Source organism: Rutilus rutilus (genome assembly GCF_951802725.1).
Source record: "Rutilus rutilus genome assembly, chromosome: 18".
Lineage (NCBI taxonomy): Eukaryota > Metazoa > Chordata > Actinopteri > Cypriniformes > Leuciscidae > Rutilus > Rutilus rutilus.
In genome coordinates this window covers 4,934,844-4,959,102 of record NC_140231.1, presented here as the reverse complement: position 1 = coordinate 4,959,102, position 24,259 = coordinate 4,934,844, and the positions used below count along the sequence as shown (strand labels likewise).

General features: G+C 37.9%; 1 protein-coding gene across 2 annotated transcripts; it reads right to left on the bottom strand.

The window, feature by feature from the left end:
• Positions 1-78: 78 nt before the first annotated feature.
• rnf14 (ring finger protein 14) lies at positions 79-24,001 on the bottom strand. 2 transcript variants are annotated; one of them, XM_084386438.1, is made up of 8 exons: positions 23,868-24,001; positions 16,707-16,867; positions 14,777-14,907; positions 12,321-12,824; positions 6,644-6,872; positions 6,310-6,482; positions 3,098-3,228; positions 79-1,003 (listed from the first exon to the last, which is right to left on the bottom strand). In XM_084386438.1, exons 2-8 carry the CDS (start codon positions 16,855-16,857, stop codon positions 943-945), a joined length of 1,380 nt encoding a protein of 459 aa, XP_084242564.1. In that variant the 5' UTR covers positions 16,858-16,867; positions 23,868-24,001; the 3' UTR covers positions 79-942. The 2 variants fall into 2 exon arrangements, with proteins under 2 accessions (XP_084242564.1, XP_084242565.1); XM_084386439.1 differs by having other exon boundaries at positions 288-1,003; positions 12,321-12,850; positions 23,868-23,895.
• Positions 24,002-24,259: the final 258 nt, after the last annotated feature.

Sequence of the window (24,259 nt, the reverse complement as noted above, 5' to 3'; positions counted from 1 at the left end):
AGTACTAAGATTTCAATATCAGCCTTTCAGACGAGAACGTACAGGTACGGTAATAAATGACCACGAAGACAAAGATATATGGTCAATGTTTATTGTTCAGGTGTCAGCTTCGGTACATTTGCAGACGATGGTGAGGGTGGTATACCTCGTGTCCTTATCGCATCATGACATCCCTACATCATGTTTCTCACCCCTACACCTAAAACCCACCACTCACCCTGAGGTAATCTTGATATATTGAGTAATTGTCTGTAGTTATGTGATAATGACAAAACTACACAAAACATAATAGTCCAACATTTTATTAAACGATACAGATGCTACAAGAACATTTTTTCTTGACTGCCTTGCTGTGAGAGCTCTGATCTTCTGGATGGTAGACTGCCTGAACACACACACACTCCTCTCAACTTCAGGAGCTGAGATGATCTGATAAACTTATCTCACTACATGTATATTCATTTTACCCTGTGATCTTGATAATATGCCAACTCATTTACTCTACTTGCAAGTCCATCAAACATTTGTCTAAAATTCCATCATGAAATGAACATTAACAATAGCCAAATAAACAAGTCATCTTGTTGAAAGTCAACATAATTGCAAAGGAGCCAAATTCATTAACTAAAAATATTATATATATATATATATTCTGTACTTTTGCACATACTTCTGCTAGGCTGATTTGCAGCATGGCTGTATTTATGACTGAAAATTATGTTTTGTTCACACATTTCAGTAATAATATTTGAAGGGACGCGTGTATGCATAACAGGTGAACTGGAATTTGAACGTGGTGTGAAAGTAAAACAAAAAGGGCAAATATATGAGGCAAATAGATTCTGAGAGATGTTCATGTGATACCCTAGTCATTTAGTTCTTGCCCAGTCCAGAAGTGCCCTGGATGAAGTTATATCCTTTAAGCTTTTCATTTATGGTGGATCAGTCATCTTCGTCACTTCCAAAGCCTTCTTCATCTTCCATTTCCACTCCCTGAAACAATCTAGAGCAGAACATAAATAAATAAACACATCACAAATGCACCAGCCATTTTAGAAAAGTAATCATTCTGAAATCAATTATATATGACTTTAAGATCAGGAATTGCATTTGCAGAGTAGGGCTGCACGATTTGGGAAAAATGTCATATTGCGATAATTGAGGTCAATATTGCGATATAATAAACAAATGGTTTCATGAGTCAACTTGCTTGGTTCTCAAAGAAAATAAATGCACACACAGATTAGTGATAATCTGCTTAAAGAAAAAAGTTCTTTATCAAGAGCAGTGAGTGTTTTTCTCTGTTCCCTTTGTTCTTTGATTAACTTTAGCGACAGATATAACTGTGTACTGTCCCTTTAAGACCATCCGCTGCTGTTAGAGACGCGGACCTCACACGCGCCTCATTCTCTCACGAGTCACAACACGTTTATCATGAGACTACTCTTATGTTATGAAGATACTCGACAAAAAGACATTTTGGCATAATTGTGTGTGTTATTGTTCGTTATAAGCTCGAAAGAGAACTGTATTCTGGCATGCTGTTTTGTGCGCACGCACGATATTAACGCGAGTCTTTCTGTGTGTCACAGTAGGACATGCACAGGCAGTTCATTTTGGCATACATGTGTGTTGTTCGTTCTACCGCGAAAGAGAACTTGATACTGGCGCGCGTCTATCTGTGGGTTGTGTGTGTGTCAGGAGGACATTCACTGACAGCGCGTTCTTTTTTGTCTTATCGCGCATGAATGGTTTAAAAGCATTTGCATGAATAAGAGCGGGATCATGTAACACTAGCCTAAGGATGCCAAAAATAACAGATGCTGCGTTAATTGCGTTAACAGCGCTAATTTGTTTATTTAATATAAAATCGCAGCATTTTGCGTCATATAATCGCGTAGGCTTGACATCGCGATTGGATACGATTAATCGTGCAGCACTATTGCAGAGGAAGAAAACTCAAGAGACTCAGTGTCCCGATCCGACGTCGAATCTAATTCTCATCACTTCAGGAAATTTGGACTAAACCTCAATTCATATGGATTAGTTTTCCGATCTCTTTATGAACTTTTTGAAGCATCAAAGTAGTAGTTGCGTAGCTGTCAATAGGCGCGTTTCCATTACAGATTTGCGCAAAACTTTTGCGATTTTTTTCTAAATGTCGACAAAAAACTATTGCGAAATGACGGAGTTTCCATTAAAGGATGTTATGCGACTAAAACTTCCTCTCGCGATAAGTAAAATCATTCCAAAAACCGTGGCAACCGACGTTGGTAGGTTTATGTACTATATCCCAGCCACTGCATTAGCCATTATTATTAATGGAAGGAGACTTATGTGTGTTTTCCAAGCATTAATGGTAAGGAACGACCCTTATTATACTTGTGAGCGGCACATATGAGGAGTTTCTGGGTGTTTCTCCCTCATTTCTGCTTCGAGGTCTTGATTGTGGCATTTATTTGAGGTTTAGAATCCATTATTCCTGTGATTCTTTTGTCTTATATGAATTTAATAAAGAGCTCGTCTCGTATTCTGTCCACACACACCGCATCATCTACGTCAGGTGATCTGTAAATGCGCAAAAACTGTTTCCATTGCAGTTTTGCGAAATATTTCTTTTTCCGAATTGCCTGAAAAAGCACCTCATGCGAGCGGAAAAACTGTTTTGCGAAATTGACGTGTTTCCATCGGGCATATTTTCAATTCGCAATTTCAATGTGCGCAATTTGAAGGGTAATGGAAACGCGGCTAATGGAGGGACAGAAATCTCTCAGATTTCATCAAAAACATCTTCATTTGTGTTCTGAAGATGAAGGGAAGTCTTACGGGGTGGAACGACATGAATGTGAGTAAAGCTCACGGGTGGCTCTGTTCTTACTCATGGGGCTTCTTCAGTGGTCTCTTCGCCTTCTTTCTGGAGTGGCTTTCACATTAACACGTGTCAGGGTACCAGAGTGAAATCAGAGTAATACGCAAAAACAAACAAATGACGTGTGCTGATCAGAACAAGCCTTCATGACTAAAGTTGCCCCAGGACACTTGCACGTCCGTGTCGGGACACTGTTGCTCACTGAAGACAGTATGTGGAGGAACTCACTGGTTAAAGCATGGCGAGCTGGGGTTGTTGAAGTGGCTGTAGGGGTTCACTCGGCTGAGAGCTCCCAGACAGATCCAGCAGAAATACTTCTGACAGGAGGAGCAGGTCATCTTGTTGCAGCCATGCACCTTCTGAAGAAATGGAGAAAATACAACAACAAAAAACACTTTCAACCAGAGATGGGACCAAGTCACACATGTGCAAGTCTCAAGTAAGTCTCAAGTCTTAACCTTCAAGTCTCAAGTAAGTCCCAAGTATTTTTTTCTTGGGCAAGTCAAGTCAAGTCAAGTCACAGGCTATGTCAAGTCAAGTCAAGTCAAGTCGTGTAGTAGGTCAAGTCAAGTCACATTATTATCATTTTACCTGCAGAATCTGATCTTGGTGAAGTGAAAAGACAAGAAATAAGTAACTGTCAGTAAATTACAATAATTTGGATTTGCATTGTAAATACTCATGTTCAGTAAAATACATCATGGGATCAAACAAAATTGTAACTTCATAAAATTATTTATTTTTCACTTCTGCCAACAGTGTTTGAAATGTTTTAAATTTTCAACATTGAGTCCATAAAACAAATAACAGCTTAACATCTAACAGACTCCTCTCTGAACACCTCCTTCTCTATCTCTCAAACACAGTTTATGTACAACATTAAACTTTGTTACATTTCTCCTCTCTCTCTCTCTCTCTCTCACACACACACACACACACACACACACACACACTCGCTCTCTCTCACTCACACACACACTCTCACTCTCTCTCTCTCTCACACACACACACACACACACACTCTCTCTCTCTCTCTCTCTCTCTCTCTCTCTCTCTCACACACACACACACACTCCCTCACTCTCACTCTCTCTCTCTCTCTCTCTCACACAGACACACATACACGCATTTTTTTTCACAGCCTGCTTAAGCCTATGTGTTATACTCCAGTTTGGACGCGTACACGACAGCTGCGCAGTGCGCACAGCTCGGACGCGGACTACTTGTATTTATACTTTATGCTGAGGTCCGCTCGGTGAACGCGTTCAACGCATGCGCAGTAGATCGGCTTGCGCTGTTTTAGCCTAGTGACCGCGCGCAGTCATAAGAAATGGGAGGCACGCGGATGTCCGCAAGGAGCCTGATTAACACTCAAGTCATTCAAGTCATCGTGTCTCAAGTCAAGTCAAGTCCCGAGTCTTTAACTTCCAAGTCCGAGTCAAGTCTCAAGTATTTTATTTTTTGTCAAGTCAAGTCACAAGTCATAAAAACAGCGACTCGAGTCGACTCGAGTCCAAGTCACCAAGTCACAAGTCCCCATGTCTGCTTTCAACCAATGCGCAATGAGTCTTTCAGAGTCTCCTCCCCACAACACAGCAGATCTCAGTTTGCAGAAGGTTTCCATTATTTTTTTTGAGATTTCTGGGGCAGTTTTTCATTGTAATGTTTGGTAACACTTTCTATGAAGCCTGTATTTATAATGCACTACAAGGGTATTCTTAATGCATTATAATACATGCATAGCGCTTTATAATGTGTTGTATCATCTAACAACACAACAGTAATAATACTTATTAGATTTGGTAAAGCCTTGTCATTTTACAGTTTTTATGAATAAAATGTGTACTTTCCCACACAACTTTCTGATGTGATTTTACCTAAAGAGAAACGTCTTATAACCACGTCATGACAGCTTACGGCTGTTTAAAAGAAGACATGACACTGTGCAGATCTTAAGTAAACAATGTCAAGATATGAGACTTGGAAAAGTAAAAAGATATGAAACTATGAGATATATAATCCATTATAATTGAAGTGGATCAAATTATGTTCATTGTGTGTTTTAAATCATACTCTTAATAGTTATATAACCACACATAAGTATTATTACTGTTGTTACAAGTATTCATGAGATGACAACACATTATAAGGTTGTTTATAAGGATTATGCATGCATTATAACGCATTAAGAATACGCTTATGATGCATTATAAATGCAGGCCTTATCTGGTGTTATAATGCACTGCACTCTTAATAGTTACAACCACAAATAGTGGGTTTATCCCGTTGTGCAATAATGTATTGTAACTGTTATGAATATTTATCAGATGATACAACATATTATAAGGCATTATGCATGCATTAAGAATACCCTTTTAATACATCCTTATGCGTCGCTTTCTGCCAGGACTTTTACCTGCTTTCTCAACTGAGTGAAGTGACGTCGACGTCCGGGTTAGCGGTAGCATGAGCCGTCAGGCAAGTGTTATTTAAATAAACTCCTGATGTACTTACAAACTTTCCAATGCCTCGTTTTATGAGTACAGGACCTATTTGTACTACTGTAGAAGTTTGGTGCCATTCTGGGGATTATTAGTGGGGCAATTTACGAGATATAACCTTGGATCCATTAGCGCCTGCACTAAGCCATTCAGCTGATATCTCTAAATAAGCTCAACTTTAATAATGTTCGACCAAGGGGAAAAAGGCTTATGGGGGGTGTTTGGCTCGAGGTCAGGGTGCAAAGGACCCTGGGTTGACATTACTCCGAACCATCCCTTTAAATATTCATCTGTACCTCACATTAAACTATGGAATGGCTTCAGAAAACTTGGGATATAGTGTTATATTATATAGTTATAAAGCAGCATAATGTTTTCGTGCCTGTTGTGTGGTATAACAATAACATAGGCACAATATCAGATTTGGACCGGTCACGTCTGGATGATACCCGATCCGGCAAAATAATTGGCAGTATTGGAGCAATCGGCGCACCCCAATACAGACTACTGCCACCTGCTGGTATGGGAGAGTTACGTCCTCACGCAGGAACAGAACGTATGTGCTAGCTGTCCGACGGCTGTAGTCTGTGTGGTGTGTTCAAGCCGGCTTTCATCAGCGCGAGTTCTTTTACCTTTACAGTCATAGACTACACATGCACAGACGTTATTTTGTTGGCCATTGCATAACGAATTGTATGGTTTGAGCATCTTGCGGCATTAGCATTTAAAAAAATAAAAATGTGTAGAGGACTGACAGGAAGTAGAAAGGAGAAAGGAGAGAGGGGGAGGGGGACGGAGTCCAGCAGTTTTTGAACACAGGAATGCATCTTCTGTAATTCCTCCAAAGAGAAAAGCATCTGACTGGGATCAGCCTAACTATTCATGGCATTTCATTTGAGACAACCCACCGAATATGTAGCATGTCCGCTTAGCACTGACCTCTATATGAGAGCTGCAGCACGGGCACTGTTTAGAGTTGCTCTTCAGCCAGTCTGTGCTGAAAGACTCCTCCACCGCCTTCTGAATGACCCGCTTCCCAAAACGCTTCTCGAGGAACTTCTTTCCCTCCTCGCTTGCAGAAATGTACTCATCCCGCAAATTGCGAAGCTCATCTGTTAGAGAAAAGCACACCTTTTGAACAAGCTAACCAAGTGCCTGTACTTCACTGAGCATCCAATACATTTATGGAAATACTAATATCAGAATCAGGAAACACATTAGCTAGAAGTGACTCATTACTAACTCAGATAGGTGTAAATGTCCCGGATCTTACCGGTAGTCGCTATGCAGTTGGAAAGGCCATGATAGCTTCTCTTACAGAGGGTACAAAAGGCGTATCGGCAGGAGGGACAGATGCCCATGGTGGAGTCGGGCTCGACCATCACAGCCATACAGCAGCTCATGCGGGGGCAATACACAACATCCGCCATCAGATCCAGACTGGACTGCAGCAGAAGACGGTCGTAGCGCGCAAATTCATCTTCACCCACGAGAAGTTTCACCTATTATCGTATGAGCAAAGTCCCAAAGCATTCATTCAGGTCTCAAAACAAACACATTTCACACACACGTTACGATTTTCTTGATTTATTTACAAGTTTAACCATGTGCTCATTCATCAAACACAAACACATAATATAATTAACTCAAGTATTAACTCTTTCATTTATGTTGTATAATGTAATAGACATTAAGCTGCAAAATTATTCCTGAATCCGACAAAGAGGTTTTTGTTACAGTGTTATGAAATTTTCTAGTTATGTATCTGTTAGGGTTTGTGTGTCATCTGAGGCCAAAGTTTGATTCTGACAAAAGAGAATATATTTGACTAAAGTATTTGATTTTGATGTAACAGTTTGAGGTTTGTTGATTGTCAAAATGAAAACTTTTACTATTGAATTTTTTTTTAGCAGATGGTGCCATTTTCTCTGATTTTGCCTATTAAGCAAATACTCGCATTTTCTGATTTTGCTGTATTATAAAGCCAATTTAATCATTTCAAGCAGCTATAATTGTGTGGGTATGTAGATATGGATGTCAGAATGTGGTTTGTATGTGTAAAAAATGTGTGTGTGTGTGTGATGTTTGAGAAAGAGAAATTATACTGTACTTACTGCAGATCACAAATGCTGGCATCTAATGGCAAATGTTGGTATTGCACCCAAACAATTTTTATAAATATAAAACCTCTTTCACGTTTTTAAGGCGAGACACGGCAGGCAAAAACATCGTTTTTTTTACTGATCAATTTTGAGATTTGGGGATATTTGTCTTCAATAACATGTCTTCTTTCAGACTTGAGGTGAAAAAAAGTCCGAAATACACATTTAGGTCTTTATTTTATTACACTTTGTCTGTTTGCGTCTGTAGATTTCTTATAAATTCAACAAAAGTTTGCGTTCTTAATCATCATGCTGCTCCGCGATCTCTGCCGGCTCCCTGTCATCACATGCACCGCTGGAAAGCTCTCTCTCTCCTGTACAACGCTGTCGGATCCAAATATGGTCATTTCCTTTTTATCAGCAGCCAATCGTGAAAGTAAAAGGGCTGAATGCGCAATCTCATTGGCTGATGATAAATCTTTAAAGCCCGTTTTCTCAAAATGACCTTTCTCTCATACTCCAAGTCCGAAATCTCCACTTCAGTAGCACCGATATACACCAAACTTTCCAGTCTTGTACCTAGTTATATTATGAAGACATTTACAGAGGGATTTGTAAATATATTATTCCTAGCCTGATTTATATAACATTTTATTCCAAAAAACATGGCGAAAATCTTTTTTTTAAGGCTATTGACAGTATTTTCTGATTTACAGGATAACAAAAGTAGATATCCATAAATCCCTCTGTAATTTTTTCCCCCATCTAATATGTGAACACAATGAAAAAATAATTTTTAACCTGGCTTTATCCAATACTCAGATTTAGCAAATTAGCGCATATTTAATTAGATATTGTCTAATTTGCATATTTAAACATTAAATTACAGAAAACTTGTAATACATTTTTTTTCTCATCTTAAATGTAGGTAATCAACTGGGAAAGTTTCATGGTGATATCTGTTAGTTAAATATTTTACCCTATTCACCTGTAGTGTCTCGCCTTAAATAAATGTTTGTTCAGTGCCCCAAAGCTTTTAGACACATTTTTGTCTTCTAAAGGTCCTCTGAGTGACTTTTAAGGGTGTAAAGGGTTAAAAGCAGACCTGTGTAAAATGGCTGATGGAAAACCGGTCATGTGAGCATTAGATAGGTATTGTAATTGTGCAATATTGAATGAACACGGCTCTATAGGACACTGTTGTAACTGCCGCCTAAGGACAACAGTTGAAATTTAGCTTTAAGCAAAGACTGTTACTAGTATATAAAGTGAATTGTCCCTGTACAAATAAATAAATCAGATTTTCACCCAACGGTTTAGGGAAAAGACATAACCAACTGTGTTTACAACAAGGATACTCTCTTTGACTATTCTGTGTGCATTTTTCCATTCAAGCATGATAAGACATGACAGAAAACTCAATTCAGTACTCAGGCTTTCTGTGTGCACACTCTGAGGGGACGTTTACACGACAACGATGTGCTAAAAACGGAAACTTTTTTTTTTTGTACGGATGACAACGTTGTCAAAATGATCCCTGTTCAAACGGATCTGTGAAAACGACTAACGCTGTATTATTCATGTCAGACAAGTAGTTGGCGATGAGACTTTATAAAGAAAGACTCCGCGCACACACGCGAGCCGAACGCACATGCCTAAATAATCTATCGTGTTTTTTGTCCGATTTTCATTCTAAGGATGTTAATCTTGATAATACTGTATTATTACTTTGACTTCTGGGTAAATTTCATCTTCACAAAGCCAGAAACATTCACTGTAATCCCAACTGTAGAACATCCTCCTCTGATATAAAGTCCCGTTTTACTTCCTTTAAGAAATTGTCAAAACCATTGAACACAAAAGCTTCGAAAACACGTATCATCCTTGAGTCCGTTTTCGAATCCATTCAGCCAATCTCCGGGTCTGGCGGTACCACTTTTAGCATAGCTTAGCATAGATCATTGAATCGGACAGGACCATTAGCATCTCTCTCAAAAAAATGACCAAAGAGTTTCGATATTTTTCCTATTTAAAACTTGACTCTTCTGTAGTTACATCATGTACTAAGACCGACGAATAGGTCTAATAGGTTAGACAAACTTAGTCTCGGTCACGTTGGAAATTACTGAGCTGGGGACTATTTTCAGGCGCTGCGTCATATCATTACGCCTGCTGGACTCATGGTACGGCAGCAAAGTTTCTTGATTATTACGCAGGAATGAGAGTATAGTTCCTAGCCATATCAGCCTAGAAAATCGCAACTTTTCATTTTCCGTCGGTCTTAGTACACGATGTAACTACAGAAGAGTCAAGTTTTAAATAGGAAAAATATCGAAACTCTTTGGTCATTTTTTTGAGAGAGATGCTAATGGTCTTGTCCGATTCAATGATCTACAGGGCTCTACAGTGCGCCCATTTCACTCGCACATGCGAGTAAATATTTCGGCGTGCGAACGTGAAAAAATATTTGGGCGCACTCGTGCGAGTGACACAGCATTTTTCTATAGAAACAGCTGCAAATACATCATCATGAGGAGGGGCAGAGTAGGACACTATATTACCGGGAGATCAGTCATTTAGGCCTAAATCTTCAGTTGCTAGTCTGTAGCCTCATAAAAAAAAACTACAGTGTCCACACACGAACTATTTTATTCGCGGACGGAATCGCGGAATTGGCAAATTAACCCGGAATCTAGTGTCAACGCGGAATTTTACATATTTGGAATAAAATTCTGTTTTTGTGTGGGAGAAAAACGTATGTCTGAGGAAAATCGCATATTACTGAAAGAACAAGCAGAGAGAGAGGCCCGGTCGCGCGCGCGCGTCTTCAAACTGTCTTGCTCTCTCTCACTCCCTCGCGCTTATTAATCTAAATCAATTGAGAATTGACACAATGGTAAAAGATCGGAAGAACGAGGTTTCACGTGGAGCATTCGGATATTTTTTTTTCCTGAATTAGGCTACCGCAGTGTGTGAATTGTGCAAAAAAAAAAAAAAACTTTTTTACCTTTCCTTCTTCTCTAAAAAGCGTTCTGCCCATTCAGCTGACATAAAAAACACTTTCAATAAACTAAACAAAACCTATCCAATGATGAAATGTTTTCTGTGTTGACAAATCTTGTGCGATGTCCTAAAGCTGCCGGGATAATCACACAACGCGTACAAGTCTGCTAATGATTCGTCCGATTCGCGAACTAATGACTCATTTGAACCGATTCACTTTAATGAATGGTTAAAACAACTGATCTGTCTAACACTGAATCGGTTCGGTGTATAACAAAATCGGTAACACTTTACAATAAGGTTCCATTTATTAAACTCTAGTTAACTAGATCAGTTAACATTAACTATTAATAAACTGCACTTCTACAGCATTTATTCATCTTTATTAATGTTAATTTCACCATTTAGTAGCCTACATTATTTAAATGAAAAGTTGTATTTGTTAACATTAGTTAGCTTAATGCACTGTGTGAAGTAACATTAAAAATACAGGGTTAGGGTTAACTAAGATTAACAAAGATGAATAAATACAGTAACAAATGTATTGCTCGTGGTTCATGTTAGTTAGCCTAATACATTCACTAATGTTAACAAACCAAACCACATTTAACATCTCTTAAAATGAGAATTTTGTTTGTTACCGCAATAAATTTAGGGTCATTCCTATTTTATTTGTGTACATTTTAATCATTAACATTAAAAACACTCTTTTTACGACTAAAATTACAGTAAAGGGTAAAAAAAAACTGAATTCCCAAAAATTAAAACGGAAAAAACGGAATTTGCAAAAATTAAAACGGAAAAAACGGAATTTGGGAAAAAATAAAACGGAATTTGGGAAAAAATAAAACGGATTTTATAGGGCCCTACTAATTCGGATCAGCACAGAGGGGCCCTCCCTGGAATTGTTTGATCCTACAAAATGTGCTGAAAATTGGCTGTCTGCTGGAAAGAGGTCAAGACGACCAGGCTACAAAGCTTGGCCAAGTGACTCAGACATGATCTTCATTTCAGATAAAATGTGAAACATACATAGGGCCTACATACAATGATAAATGAAATCTACATGACGATAAAATAGAATTAAATGAAAATCTTTTGTATGAAAGTTTTGGTCTGATGTTCTTAACCTTACAAATTTAATTGTTGAATAATTCTAATAATAAAACTATAATGATAAACTTATACAACAAAAATGACTGTGCCCCCAAATATTTGTCTGTGCTCCTAATTTTTTTTATTTAGGTGCACCAGTGCTCCTTGTTCAAAAAGTAAGTGTAGAGCCCTGATCTATGCTAAGCTATGCTAAAAGTGGTACCGCCAGACCCGGAGATCGGCTGAATGGATTCGAAAACGCTAAAACTCAACTGTTTAACTCCAAAAAAAGTGGAGTATCCCTTTAATATCGGTATCCTTTCATTTGCAAAAAAAAAAGAAGAAAAGGTTATAGACTAAACGCATAATACGCATGTGCATGAGGTCACAGTTTTGTAGTTTACAGAGATGATAAGGGCATCGTTTTCAAAAACTTGCCCCCAAAATGCTGTTAATATAATAATTGAAAATCGTGTCGCTTAAACAGCCCCTAAAAGTCTATCAGACGGCCACGAGTGCCGAATGGAGTTCACTTCTGTGTCTTCTTGTGCTTTAAAGTGCATGAATGTTTAAACTGGCAGGATTAAAAAAAAACATTAATTTATAATAAACTTGCTTTGAATGGTTGATGGAATTTCCATGCATCTTTTAAGCTGGCCCTACATTACCCATTCATATCATCTATTACTATTATTATTACTATTCATATGAGCACACAATGACACAATCATAAACAAAAGACAAAGATACCTGTGTGGGAGTGGCCAGGGACACACACTTGGGCTCAGGGCAGTTAAGGCACTGAACTTTGCCATCTCTTATTTGGATCTGGAAGTACTCCTTAATGCAGGCCTTGCAGTAAACATGCTGACAGTCTTTGAAGAGCAAAGAGTCGCATCCCAGCTTCTCCGAGTAGCAGATGCCACAGCAGAACACCTTCCCGTCGAACACCTTCTGCTTCTGAGCTTCGTCAAAATCCAGCAGCTGAGTCAGTATATCCGTGCGAGTGTCAACTTCTTGAACAGCTCTCGGGTCTAAATCTTGTGCTTTACTTTTATCTCCAGAAATGTCTTCGGCTTCTTTCTGACCGGATTCAGATTGATGCTGAATGCAAGAGCTTTGGATTTCAAGCGGAGACTGGATTCCCAGGAAATCCAGAGTCTCTTCCTTTAGGAACTGGATCCAGGTAAAAAGAACCACATTGCCTTGAGTCTCCTCCCAAAGCTCATCCAGCCTCCTGCAAAGCGCAGTGATCTGATGGAGTGAGAGTGGAAGATTATCTAAGATTATGATAGAATATATCAGTCACGTCAGAAATACTACAGCAGCAGAAAAGATATATGTGATGTCTGCACCACTAACAAACATTAGGGGCCCTATTTTAACGATCTAATCACATGGTCTAAAGCTCACAGCGCAAGTGCACTTAGGGCAAGTCCAAATCCACTTTTGCTAGTTTAACGTCGGGAAAAATGGTCGGTGCTCCCGGCGCATGGTCTAAAAGGGTTGTCTCTATTCTCTTAAAGGATTAGTTCACCCCAAAATGAAAATGTCCTAATAATTGACTCACCCCAATGCCATCCAAGATATCCATGTCTTTCTTTCCTCAGTGGGAGAGAAATTATGTTTTTTGAGGAAAGCATTTCTGGATTTTTCTTCTAACAATGGACTTCATTGGTTACCATCGGTTTTAAGTCCAAATCAATGCAGTTTCAAAAGTCTTTGAAGTGTTTAAACGGGCTGTACGCGATCACAGCTGAAGAAGAGGTTGTTGTCTAGCGAAACGATAGGTCATTTTCAATTATTTTTTTATAATTTATAGACTTTTTACCTTCAATAGTTCGGATTGAGCTGATCAACAAACGGACAGGGAACTACATCATCACGTTGAAAGGTCACGCAATCTTCTCGTGCGCGAGGTTAAAGTACTAACAGACCATCTACGGGACAAGCCGGATTCCACCATATCTTTATGTACACAATAATAATCTTTTACATTTTAATTGTTTTATTTGTAATATTTGGCATGTTTGTGTGCAGCTACGCATCCCTGTGTGTGTTATAAGCAGAGTGTACGCGCGTTGTGGACCCGCCTATAGGCACACATTACTAACGCGCTCTTTAAATAACAAAAACAAGTACTGCACCATTGACTTTAGACCAGGTTTCAGTTGGTCAATGCCACAGTGTATTTCAGTTCCTCACAATAGCAACACACCAACAATGCGCCAGAACACACCTCGCTTTCAGACCAGCAGCCCATGGGCGCAAATGCATTTGCTATTTAAACAGCATGGCGCAAGACGTGAAAAAGATAACTGCGTCAGGCTTTGTTTGACTTCCACTGGTCAAAGAAACTGATATCCCCAAACTAACACCATTTACCAATGTCAAAGTTGCTGTGACAGGTTGATTGGGATGAAACCCCCTGGTCCCCAATCACTTTCATGATGGTCCGGAAAATCATGAACATTTCTCAGAACTTCTCCTTTTGTGATCCACTGAAGAAATCCACGCAGGTTTGCCATGACAGAGGGAAAATACTTCTTTATATATTTATTTAGTGAACTATTCTTTTTAAAGATGCTGCCTTATCAGTATTTGCACTTAATTAAATCTCCCTGGCTGTTTAAATAAAAGAAAAAGTTAAATTTATGCGAGACATGGACATGGTATCTAATTACAAATTTTCTGGTTAAAAATGCGATTTGCAATTTAAAATGTGTTTTTACTTTTTAACCACAAATGCTCGTCTTGCACTAGATCTGTGATGCGCCACGCATTACGTAATCACGTTGAAAGGTCACGCATGATCTGGTTCAGAAATGTAGGATAGGGCGAAAAGCTCCATCTCATTTTCTCTTTGAAAAGACTTTGAAGCTGCATTGAAACTGCCAAATTTGGACCTTTAAACCGTTGGACCCCATTGAAGTCACTATATGGAGACAAATCCTGGAATGTTTTCCTCAAAAACCTTAATTTCTTTTCGACTGATGAAAGAAAGACATTAACATCTTGGATGACGTGGGGGTGAGTAAATTATCAAGTAATTTTAATTCTGACGTGAACTACTCCTTTATGTGCAGCATGATCTTACATTTGTCAGCAGAGATTAAAAGCTATGATTAAAAACTACAAAAGCAAAAATAACAAAATTACAACAATAACATTACACACATTTCGGGACATTACTAAACACGACTCACCTGGACTCTTGTGAGCCATTTGGAGCTTAAAGTAAAAATGGGAGACGATACTGAAGGGTAGTCTGTGGGAAGTTCAAAACTCAGAACCAATGGAGGTAGAAATGATAAGGTATACTCTGTGGATTTCTGTCCTGCAAAAAAACATAAATATAAATATATAAATATTTTATAATAATGTATTTATTATAAAATAATATAAATATTTTTATAAATGTAAATATATATAATAAACATATTTTGTGTGCACACACACACACACATATATATATATACAGTTGTGGTCAGAATAAATGGCACCCCTGGTAAATATGATCAAAAATGGCTGTAAAAAATAAATCTGCATTGTTTATCCTTTTGAAAATTTGCACAAATCTAACCTTTCATTGAAGTAAAAGAATTGAAAGTGGGGGGTAAATCACATTATGAAATAAATGTTTTTCTCCAAAACACGTTGGCCACAATTATTGGCACCCTTTTATTAAATACTTTTTGCAATCTCAGCTACTATAACAGATAACAGCTCTAAGTTTTCTCCTATAATGCCTGATGAGTTTGGAGAACACCTGACAAGAGATCAGAGACCATTCCTCCATACAAGATCTCTCCAGATTCTTCAGATTCACAAGTTCATGTTGGTGCTTCTCCTCTTCAGTTCACTCCACTCATCAGGACAGGGGACTGGGACGGTCAAGGCATGAGGCTTCATTTTGTGCTCAGTTACCAGTTTTTGTGTTGATTTTGATGTTTGTTTTGGACCGTTGTCCTGATGGAAGATCCAACCACGACCCATTATAAGATTTCTAGCAGAAGGCGTCAGGTTTTGATTTTTTATCTGTTGGTATTTGCTAGAATCCATAATACCATGTATCTGAACAAGATGTCCAGGACCTCCAGCAAATAAATAGGCCCACAACATATAAGATCCAGCAGTATATTTAACCGTAGGCATGGGGTACTCTTCATCCCTGTTTGCACCAAACACATCTGGTGGGTTTGCTGCCAATTTTTTTAGTTCCATCTGACCACAGATCCCTGTGCCGTCTGAAGATCCAGTCGTGTCTGACAACTGAATATGCTGGAGTTTATTTTTGGAGGAGCCAGGAGGATTTTTCTTGAAACCCTCCCAAACAACATGTGGGGATGTAGGGGTTGTTTGATTTATTAGATTTTTTAGGCTTTCTGACCCCCAAGACTCAAGTAATCTCTGCAATTCTCCATCTGTGATCCTTGGAGAGTCTTTGGCCACTCAAACGTTCCTCCTCACCGTCCATTGAGACAATATAGACACACATCCTCCTCCTGGCAGATTCGTAACATCTTTAGTTGATTGGAACGTCTTAATTATTGCCCTGATGGTCAAAATGGGGATTTTCAATTCTTTAGCAATTTTCTTACAGCCACTTTCTATTTTGTGAAGTTCAACAATCTTTTGCTGCACATCAGAACTATATTCTTTGGTTTTACTCATTGTGATGGATGATTAAGGGAATTTGGCCTTTGTGTTTCCTCATATTTAAACTCCTGTGAAACAAGAAGTCATAGCTGGACAATTTCATGTTCCTAGTCACCCTGGTGCGCTAAATAAAGGTAAATATTAATGTGAATATACTTCAGAGATATTTTTCACATAAAAAATTCTAGGGGTGCCAACAATTATGGCCAGCGTGTTTTGGAGAAAAACATTTATTTCATAATGTGATTTACCCCCCAATTTCAATTCTTTTACTTCAATGAAAGGTTAGATTTTTGTGAATTTTTTGAATGAAAGATCAAAAGGATAAACAATGCAGATTTATTTTTTACAGCCATTTTTTATCATATTTATCAGGGTTGCCATCAATTTTGACCACCACTGTATATGCACACACAAAATACGACTCCATGAATATGTTAGAACAAGGTTTAAATTAATCCGCTAAAAAAGTCTCACCCTTGACTAGCAGTTTGAAGTTAGGAGGAAGCTCTAGGCACAGATGAATCTCACCCTCCTCTTCTGATTCCGCCTGGTGAAACTCCTCTTCATCATATATGCTTGTTAGAGCAAGCAGTTCATCTTTTTTCGCTTCCTGGTCGGCTGACATTTGAACATTCCTGAAATTAATATGAAATCAAGTCACACTTGTGTTTTGTAAAGCATCTTGAGCAATGAAAATACTCTAAACCAGGGGGGTCAAACTCAGTTCCACGCCGTGGCGTAATTACCGACATTTCGTGATAACAACACGTGACGCTCTATTTGAAGCTGTTCACGTCCTCAGACTGGGAATTATGCACTTCTATCAACGGCAAAATAAATCTGCAGCAGTCAGGTGGTGGTACGGTGGTTATGTGGTACTAGGACGAGCTCTCAGAAACTTCCTAGGTAACAAGTTATAACTACAATTTCTATGAGGATGTGAACGGCTTTTTACAAGTTGAAATCTCATAATTACGGTAATTTTGACATGGTATTAATGCATATTTTAGCTCCAACCCGAACAAGGTCTTCAGGATCACTAGAAACTTCCAGGCAGGTGTTTTTGGAGTTGGCTGGAGCTTCATTTTGCAGGAACAAAGTTTGAGACATTTGTTCTACATAAACTACAAAAAAAATGTATATGTAATGTTGTTTATGTATGTATTTGTCTAATAAAGATAACTGATATGTCTGGATTCTTCATGTCATTTAACTCACTGTAAACAAACATGTCACAACTGTAAGTGTTAAAATAATCAGAGGACCATTCTCCTTTCCTAATGTGACGTCAGGCAACTTAAAATGGTTGGGAAAACGTATCATTTACAGACATTTCGCAAGATAGAAAATGTTAATTGTGCTTAGGTTGTTGCACCTATAAATTGTGTAAGTGAAACCTACATCTAGGTAAATCTAGAGGCGATCAATCAAGGCGCAGATTTATGTTTCTGGTAGCGGCTGCGCACACTCCACACCCCTGTCATGCCATGAGAAACACAAATACATCCATCTTTATTTTCCTTTCTTTTCCTGGAAAACACATTACCAATCAAATATAAACTTCTTTATTCACCTGCTTCCATGAGCAAATGATAACTGGGCTAAGTTACACATACGCAACAAATGCGCATTAAAACATTTTAATGTCCTCCTGTGGTGAAAATCTAGTTTTTAATGTTGTTTATGTGTCTATGGGGTGTTTTTAATGTGCTTTAAGACAAAGCATGTGCAAATTCATAAGTCGACACCATTTGATGAGTGTTTTCTCCTTAAAACTGCAGTGAACCAAAGACAGTCTCAAAAACACGCTTTGAAATCGCTGGTGTTTCTGACGTCACAAACGACCTTGTAACCAATCAGATCAACGTCTGATCGTCAACGAGTGGATCTCTGTGAGTGAGTGGAGGCGGGGCTCATTTGCATATTCATAGATCTGCGTATACTAAATGAGGCAAGGATGTCGGGTTACATTCAAGATATTTTAAGACCTGAAGAATGTTTTTTCCAAGGAAAAAAAACGCTTAAATATGTCATTTTGGTGATCAAATATGAGTTTGAAGGGATAAAATGATTGACTACAGGGGGACTGTAATATTCTCATTACTCAATTAATTATACTTAAATTACTTGGTGTGAGTTTTTCAAGAGTAGGCTACCGTCTTTTTCTCCGTTCAATGGTGCACTTGATTAATTCATTACACAAAATGTGTCTCGCAAAGGGAAACACACAGACTGCAAATACATGATCGTGTTTCAGTCAGAGCAACAGACAGAAAACAAGAGCTCTAAGATGGAGTATATGTAATTTATGACATATCATGCGGACACATTTGTGACCCTGCCTGTGAAAACCCAGCTAAAGTCATTTTTTTGTGATTCAGTGTTTTTTACATAAAATCATCCTACACAATGTAAAGAACATTCTGTGAAAATATAACCTTGATATCTTTAAAATTGACCGAGTAAGGCCATGTCAAAGATTTGCTCAAATTCGGCCTCAGAAAATCATATTTTTGAGAAATTCCAATTTAAAGAAGTTATTTTTTAAAACTGCAACACATTTGATCCATAGTTATCCTGCATATGTGACTTATAACACATTAAAGCTGAGATTCTCCCCTTTTTAGTGATATATGACACATCAGTGGAAAAATTCTTAAAGTTTTGTAAAACAGATCTATTTATTATGATGTACATGTCCAAAAAGCTAAAAGCATAAAAACATTGAAAACGAATGGGGGTACTACAAGAGCTTTATCGTAGCAACAATTACCATGTCAATTCAGTGGAATGATTTGTATAACTTTATTAGTAAAATGAAATGTCAATAATATATCAATTAAATAACATACCCAGTGTTTCCCCTAGGTTTACAGGTTTGGGGGGGGGGGGGGGGGGGGGGGGGGGGGTCGGTTGGTTTGGGGAAAATTGACACAGACGCTATCTATCTATCTCTATCTATCTATCTATCTATCTGTCACATAAATTGGTTGTCTGGGAGGGTAATGGTTTGTAAAAGTTAAAAAATGTTAACATAAGATATCTCTTTAAAAAAATAAATAAACATATTTAAATCTTTTTAAAATTGACTTTTGCAAATAACCTTTGTTAAATTTATAGAAGTATTTGTTAATATTAATGGACCAGAGCTTAAATAGTTTTATTTTTTAACTAACAACTAAAAAAAGATTTATAAATACTAACCAATATATATATAAATTTTAAATGGGCTTTTTTTATGAGAAGTTTTTATTTCTATGATGCATTTATTGGAGAGAATAATCCTGTCAGACGCACCACTGCTGTGAACGCGCGTTCACGTAAACACAATTTAAACAATGTATTATTCAATACATTACTTCTATATAATTATATATTAAGTTGCTCAAGCAAGTGGTAAAATATTTAACCATGTACTTATATTAAAATCTTTTGTATTTAAATTTTAATACAATAAATCTTGCATGTCACAAAGAACTTGTTTTTCCACCTCCACGAATAAGACGAGTGTTGTTCATTATGTCGCCTTGTTGAGGTAAATTGTAGTTTTCCTTGCTTTAACTCAGTCTTAAAGTGAAAAAGTAGTAATTAATTAAATAAATTTATGGTGAGATTACTACATTTTATTTAATTAATCGCACTTATGGTGAAATTACTACATTTTCAGGTCAATCGGTGTTCATTTTGACCACGAAACATGCGCTGTCACTTTAATTCAGCGTTTGCAGCACAGCAGAAACAGACTCGGTGCAGAAACGATCTCTGCACTGCTGTATACGCACCGCAACTGGAACAGATCGATCATCGACGGACTGCATCCTCGTGCAGTGTGAAAGCTCTGTTAACATGGGTACGGAAAAAAAATACTCACCGCAAACGAAATATATGTGAAACGGGCGTTTACTTGGAGCAGGAGAGCTACTCCGGCTGCTACTCGCAGTAGAGCGAGTGTTGCCATCTTCAGTTCAGCGACACATTTCCAGCCGCGCGCTCTCTGTCCGCTAGTGCTCAACTGTATGTGACGCAAGTGTTTGTTTGTGTGTGAGTGTGCGCACTCATTGGGATAATTGTAAACACAGACAGAAAAGACATGCCATCGTGGAAATAAGATAAATAACATATTACTTAAGGGCCATTTAGGTTTTTTTTTAATAAAATAACAAATTGTAATCTGTCGCTATAAAGAAAATCAAATCAAATTTACTTGACCTCCAAGGGGGGCGGGGGGAGCCGTTAGGAGGGCGGGGCGCCCCCCTTATATAATGGTAGGGGAAACACTGATACCATTTCTCATTCTCTGAAATGATCATTCTCTTACTGGCTCACGGTGTAACATTGAGTAAATCTGGAGTAAAAAATAAATAAACAAATAAAATTTCAAGGGATAGTTCACCCAAAAACTACAATTCTGTCATAATTTACTCACCCTGATGTTGTTCCAAACCTGTATGAGTTTCTTTCTTCTGCTGAGCAAAAAATAAGATATTTTAAAGAATGTTTGTAACCAGACAGTTGACAGCACCCATTGACTTCCATAGGTGCCGCCAACTGTCTGGTTACCAACATTCTTTAAAATATCTTATTTTTTGTTAAACAGAAGCAATAAACTTATACAGGATTGGAATAACATGAGGGTGAGTATGAGTATGAGTAAATCATTTTTGGGTGAACTATCCCTTTAACAGGTCAGTCTCAAACTTTGTACACATTCTAAAATTGTCTAGATGCAAAATAAAATCCTGAGTGACAGCAACTCTCCCTCCTTGAAAAATAAAGAACACTTTTCCCCATTGAAATACTTGCAGTTGCAAGAGAAACTGATTTTCAGTTTCACATCTGGACTTCCAGCATTCGAAGCAAATTCTTCTTGCTGGTGTTCCCTCTTCATGTTCGCCAGACAAATAGTGGGGTTCAATCACCAGAACTGGCTTGTCCTCCTCATCATGTTGGTCACTGCCTGAAAAAGCAAAGATCATTTTTTTTTTCAATTCAAAGCAAGATACCTAAAAACATGATTGTGTAACATGCAAGAATGGGAAGTGGGTTTAATTTCACATTTAAAATGGATAATGAAGCATTTTATATGAAAATATCAGAAAATATTTTTTTCAGTTTAGTCAGACTGGATCTGATTAATTGAGGGGAGAGCATAGGAACAAGAAACAGCCTATAGGTGGTAAGCAGACTTCAATTCAGAGTGTAATGAAACAAATAAACATCATGCCATAAACGTAATTAATTTAAACTGACTAAATCCCAATCAACAAATGTAATAAACATTTAAATCCACTATTTTTGCATCACAGATATGTGTTAGCATTACATTGGCTGGACAGTGACAGTATACATTTACATATTTAGTATAAAACAATAATAACAAAAACTTACCGTCAAATTCCTCGTCAGTTTCGTCAAAGAAGTGTACGTCCTGTTCATCATATGATGATATCACAATCATCCTCCAGAAAATAATCCGCAATAAAACCGGTTAAATCATAATTTGGGTTCAATTCCACCGAGATTAATATCAAGCTAGCTGTTTAAGCAAGCAGCTATTTTCCGTTCCTGCTCATACTTCGGTGTCGCCGGCGAAGCCATGGCCATGTCAGATGTCAAAACAACGCATTACGTTACCATCATTCAGCAAATAACACGTAGCAGGCCAAAAATGTCCTTAAAATTAGTTTAATATTATTGGCAGAATACTAAGCTACAAAAAAAATAAGCAGTTCTTAAATAATTGGCTATGACAAGAAAAAAATCACCACAGACATCTAAACGCGGCTGACATCTCTCTCTCTCTTTGCATTGTGTTGACCTGATTACCGGCGCTCGCGGATTGATATTAAAGTCTGTTTTTACTCTTTCTAATAGAAAATACACAGAAAAGAAGTTCCTGAACCGATTGATATACGAATCAGCAGTGTTGTTGCGCGAAATAAACCCAGAGACGACTGAAATCAATGTTTAGGAAGCCCACGTCCGGTTTTTTTAGGCACAAAAGTATAACGTAGTGTCAATAAAATCATTAATTTCAGTATTTATCATGTTATAAATGAAAATGTAAGTATTGCATCTCAAAACCAATGGTATAATCTATCATTTACAGCAATAAACACACATGGACTATTTTTGTCATTTTTATGGCTATGACTACTTTGACGCTCGTTAACTCATAATTCGATTCTGCGACTTTAGCCGGGGTTTCACAGGCGGGGTCACATTTGTCCGGTATCAACAAAGGCACAGGGAAGAGACAGATGAAACATGAAACCAAATAAATACACGATTATAATCATATTAGCCTATGATTTGTCAACATTCTTCAAGCAGTCTCTGGTATTTTCCATAAACATATGTCTATTTATTATCACAATAGTTAGCATAAGTAGCCTTTAGCATCATAAATATGTTTCTGCCTCATATGGTGATCAGAATCCCCATCGGATCGCAATCGGAAGCCATTTCAAAGGTAAGTTTTGAGCTGTACATTGTTTTAAATGTTAAGGTTAGCTGGTAGCCTGGCAAGATAACATGGGATATTAGCATGTTAGATATGTTAACCCTCTCCTGACTAACTCCAGCTTTTGTTCATGACCACTCCTCAAGCCCCATTTGGCCTAGTTTGGACCAAGGTATTTGGCGTGCAAAACCCCCCCTGGCCATTGGCCCTGATCAGGTTGAACCACTGTTGTCATGAACTATTTTAACGGCGTCTTCACAACCTATCTGGGCCTTGAAAGTTGCTGCCCGTCTTAATTTGTGTTCCAAAGATGAACGAAGGTCTTACGGGTTTGGACCTTAATTTTGGACGGGTTAATTAATGACAGCAATTTCATTTTTGGGTTAACTAACTCTTTTAAGTATGACAAAAATATGTTAGTAATGGAATTTGAAGTAAATGAGAGCTAACAAGTTTGTTAAATGTTAAAATGGCCCTCCTACGAGATGTCAATCACAGCACTGGCCCCCAGCCAATTTGAGTTGGAGAGCCCTGATTTACACCAGTCATGATGTTCAAAACACAGGAGACAAATGGGGTGTGAATGAAAACGAAGGCTGTCTGTCTGCTCATCTCCTACAACATCTGAATGCGAAATCAAAATTTAGATGAATTATTGTTCATATTTCTGTAAAATAACAGCATCCCGTACATATAAAGGTAGATATTGGCACAGTAAGTCCGGAAAGGAATCTACTACAACCATTGGAATATGAATAATAACAATTAGGTCAATTATAGCCTAATGATTATTTTTCCTTAAAATATTTGAGTACTGCATTCGTATAAAGGGAGGTATTGGACAACTCTCACCTGTAGTCTAGCACCTTCTTGTGATCCTACAACAACTTTAGAAAGTGAAAATGTTGTTTTGCTATATATATATATTTATAATTTTGTGTATGTTTAAAAACTTGTGAGTCATTTGAATTAACGCCTGGTCATCTCATATGTTTTGTACTGTGGGTTGAAATGTCAGATGATCCTTTAGGGAGCATTTCAAACACGAAACTAATAACTTTAACGCAATGTCACCCTACGACTACAGTCCAACTGATTGAGTTGAGTTATTTCCTTGTATTATTCATCTCAAGTGCGACCTGTGAAAAGATATTAACTTATAAAACACATACCTTGCTCTGTGCCTGACGCAACTTCAACAACAACTGCCGCTTCTTCTTCTTCTTTAGGTTTAATGGTGGGTTGCGAACTGACGTCGTCGGTGCAGACCGCCACCTACCGTGATGGAGTGCGAAGAGAATTAATTCTATATTCCGATATACTATTTTTTAATACACTAATCCTAAAGAATATCATGATTGCATATTGATTTCCCGCATTTGGACCATTACTTCGTATATTTTGAATTATTAATAATCAGATTGCAATTTCTTTCTCTTTTATATGCATCGATTACACATCATCAAAACATGCGCTACTGTCTCCTCTATTAAACAAACATCACATAATCCTGTGTTATGTAGAGATGATGATGATGGGCGTTTTCGAAACACTGGCTCGGGAA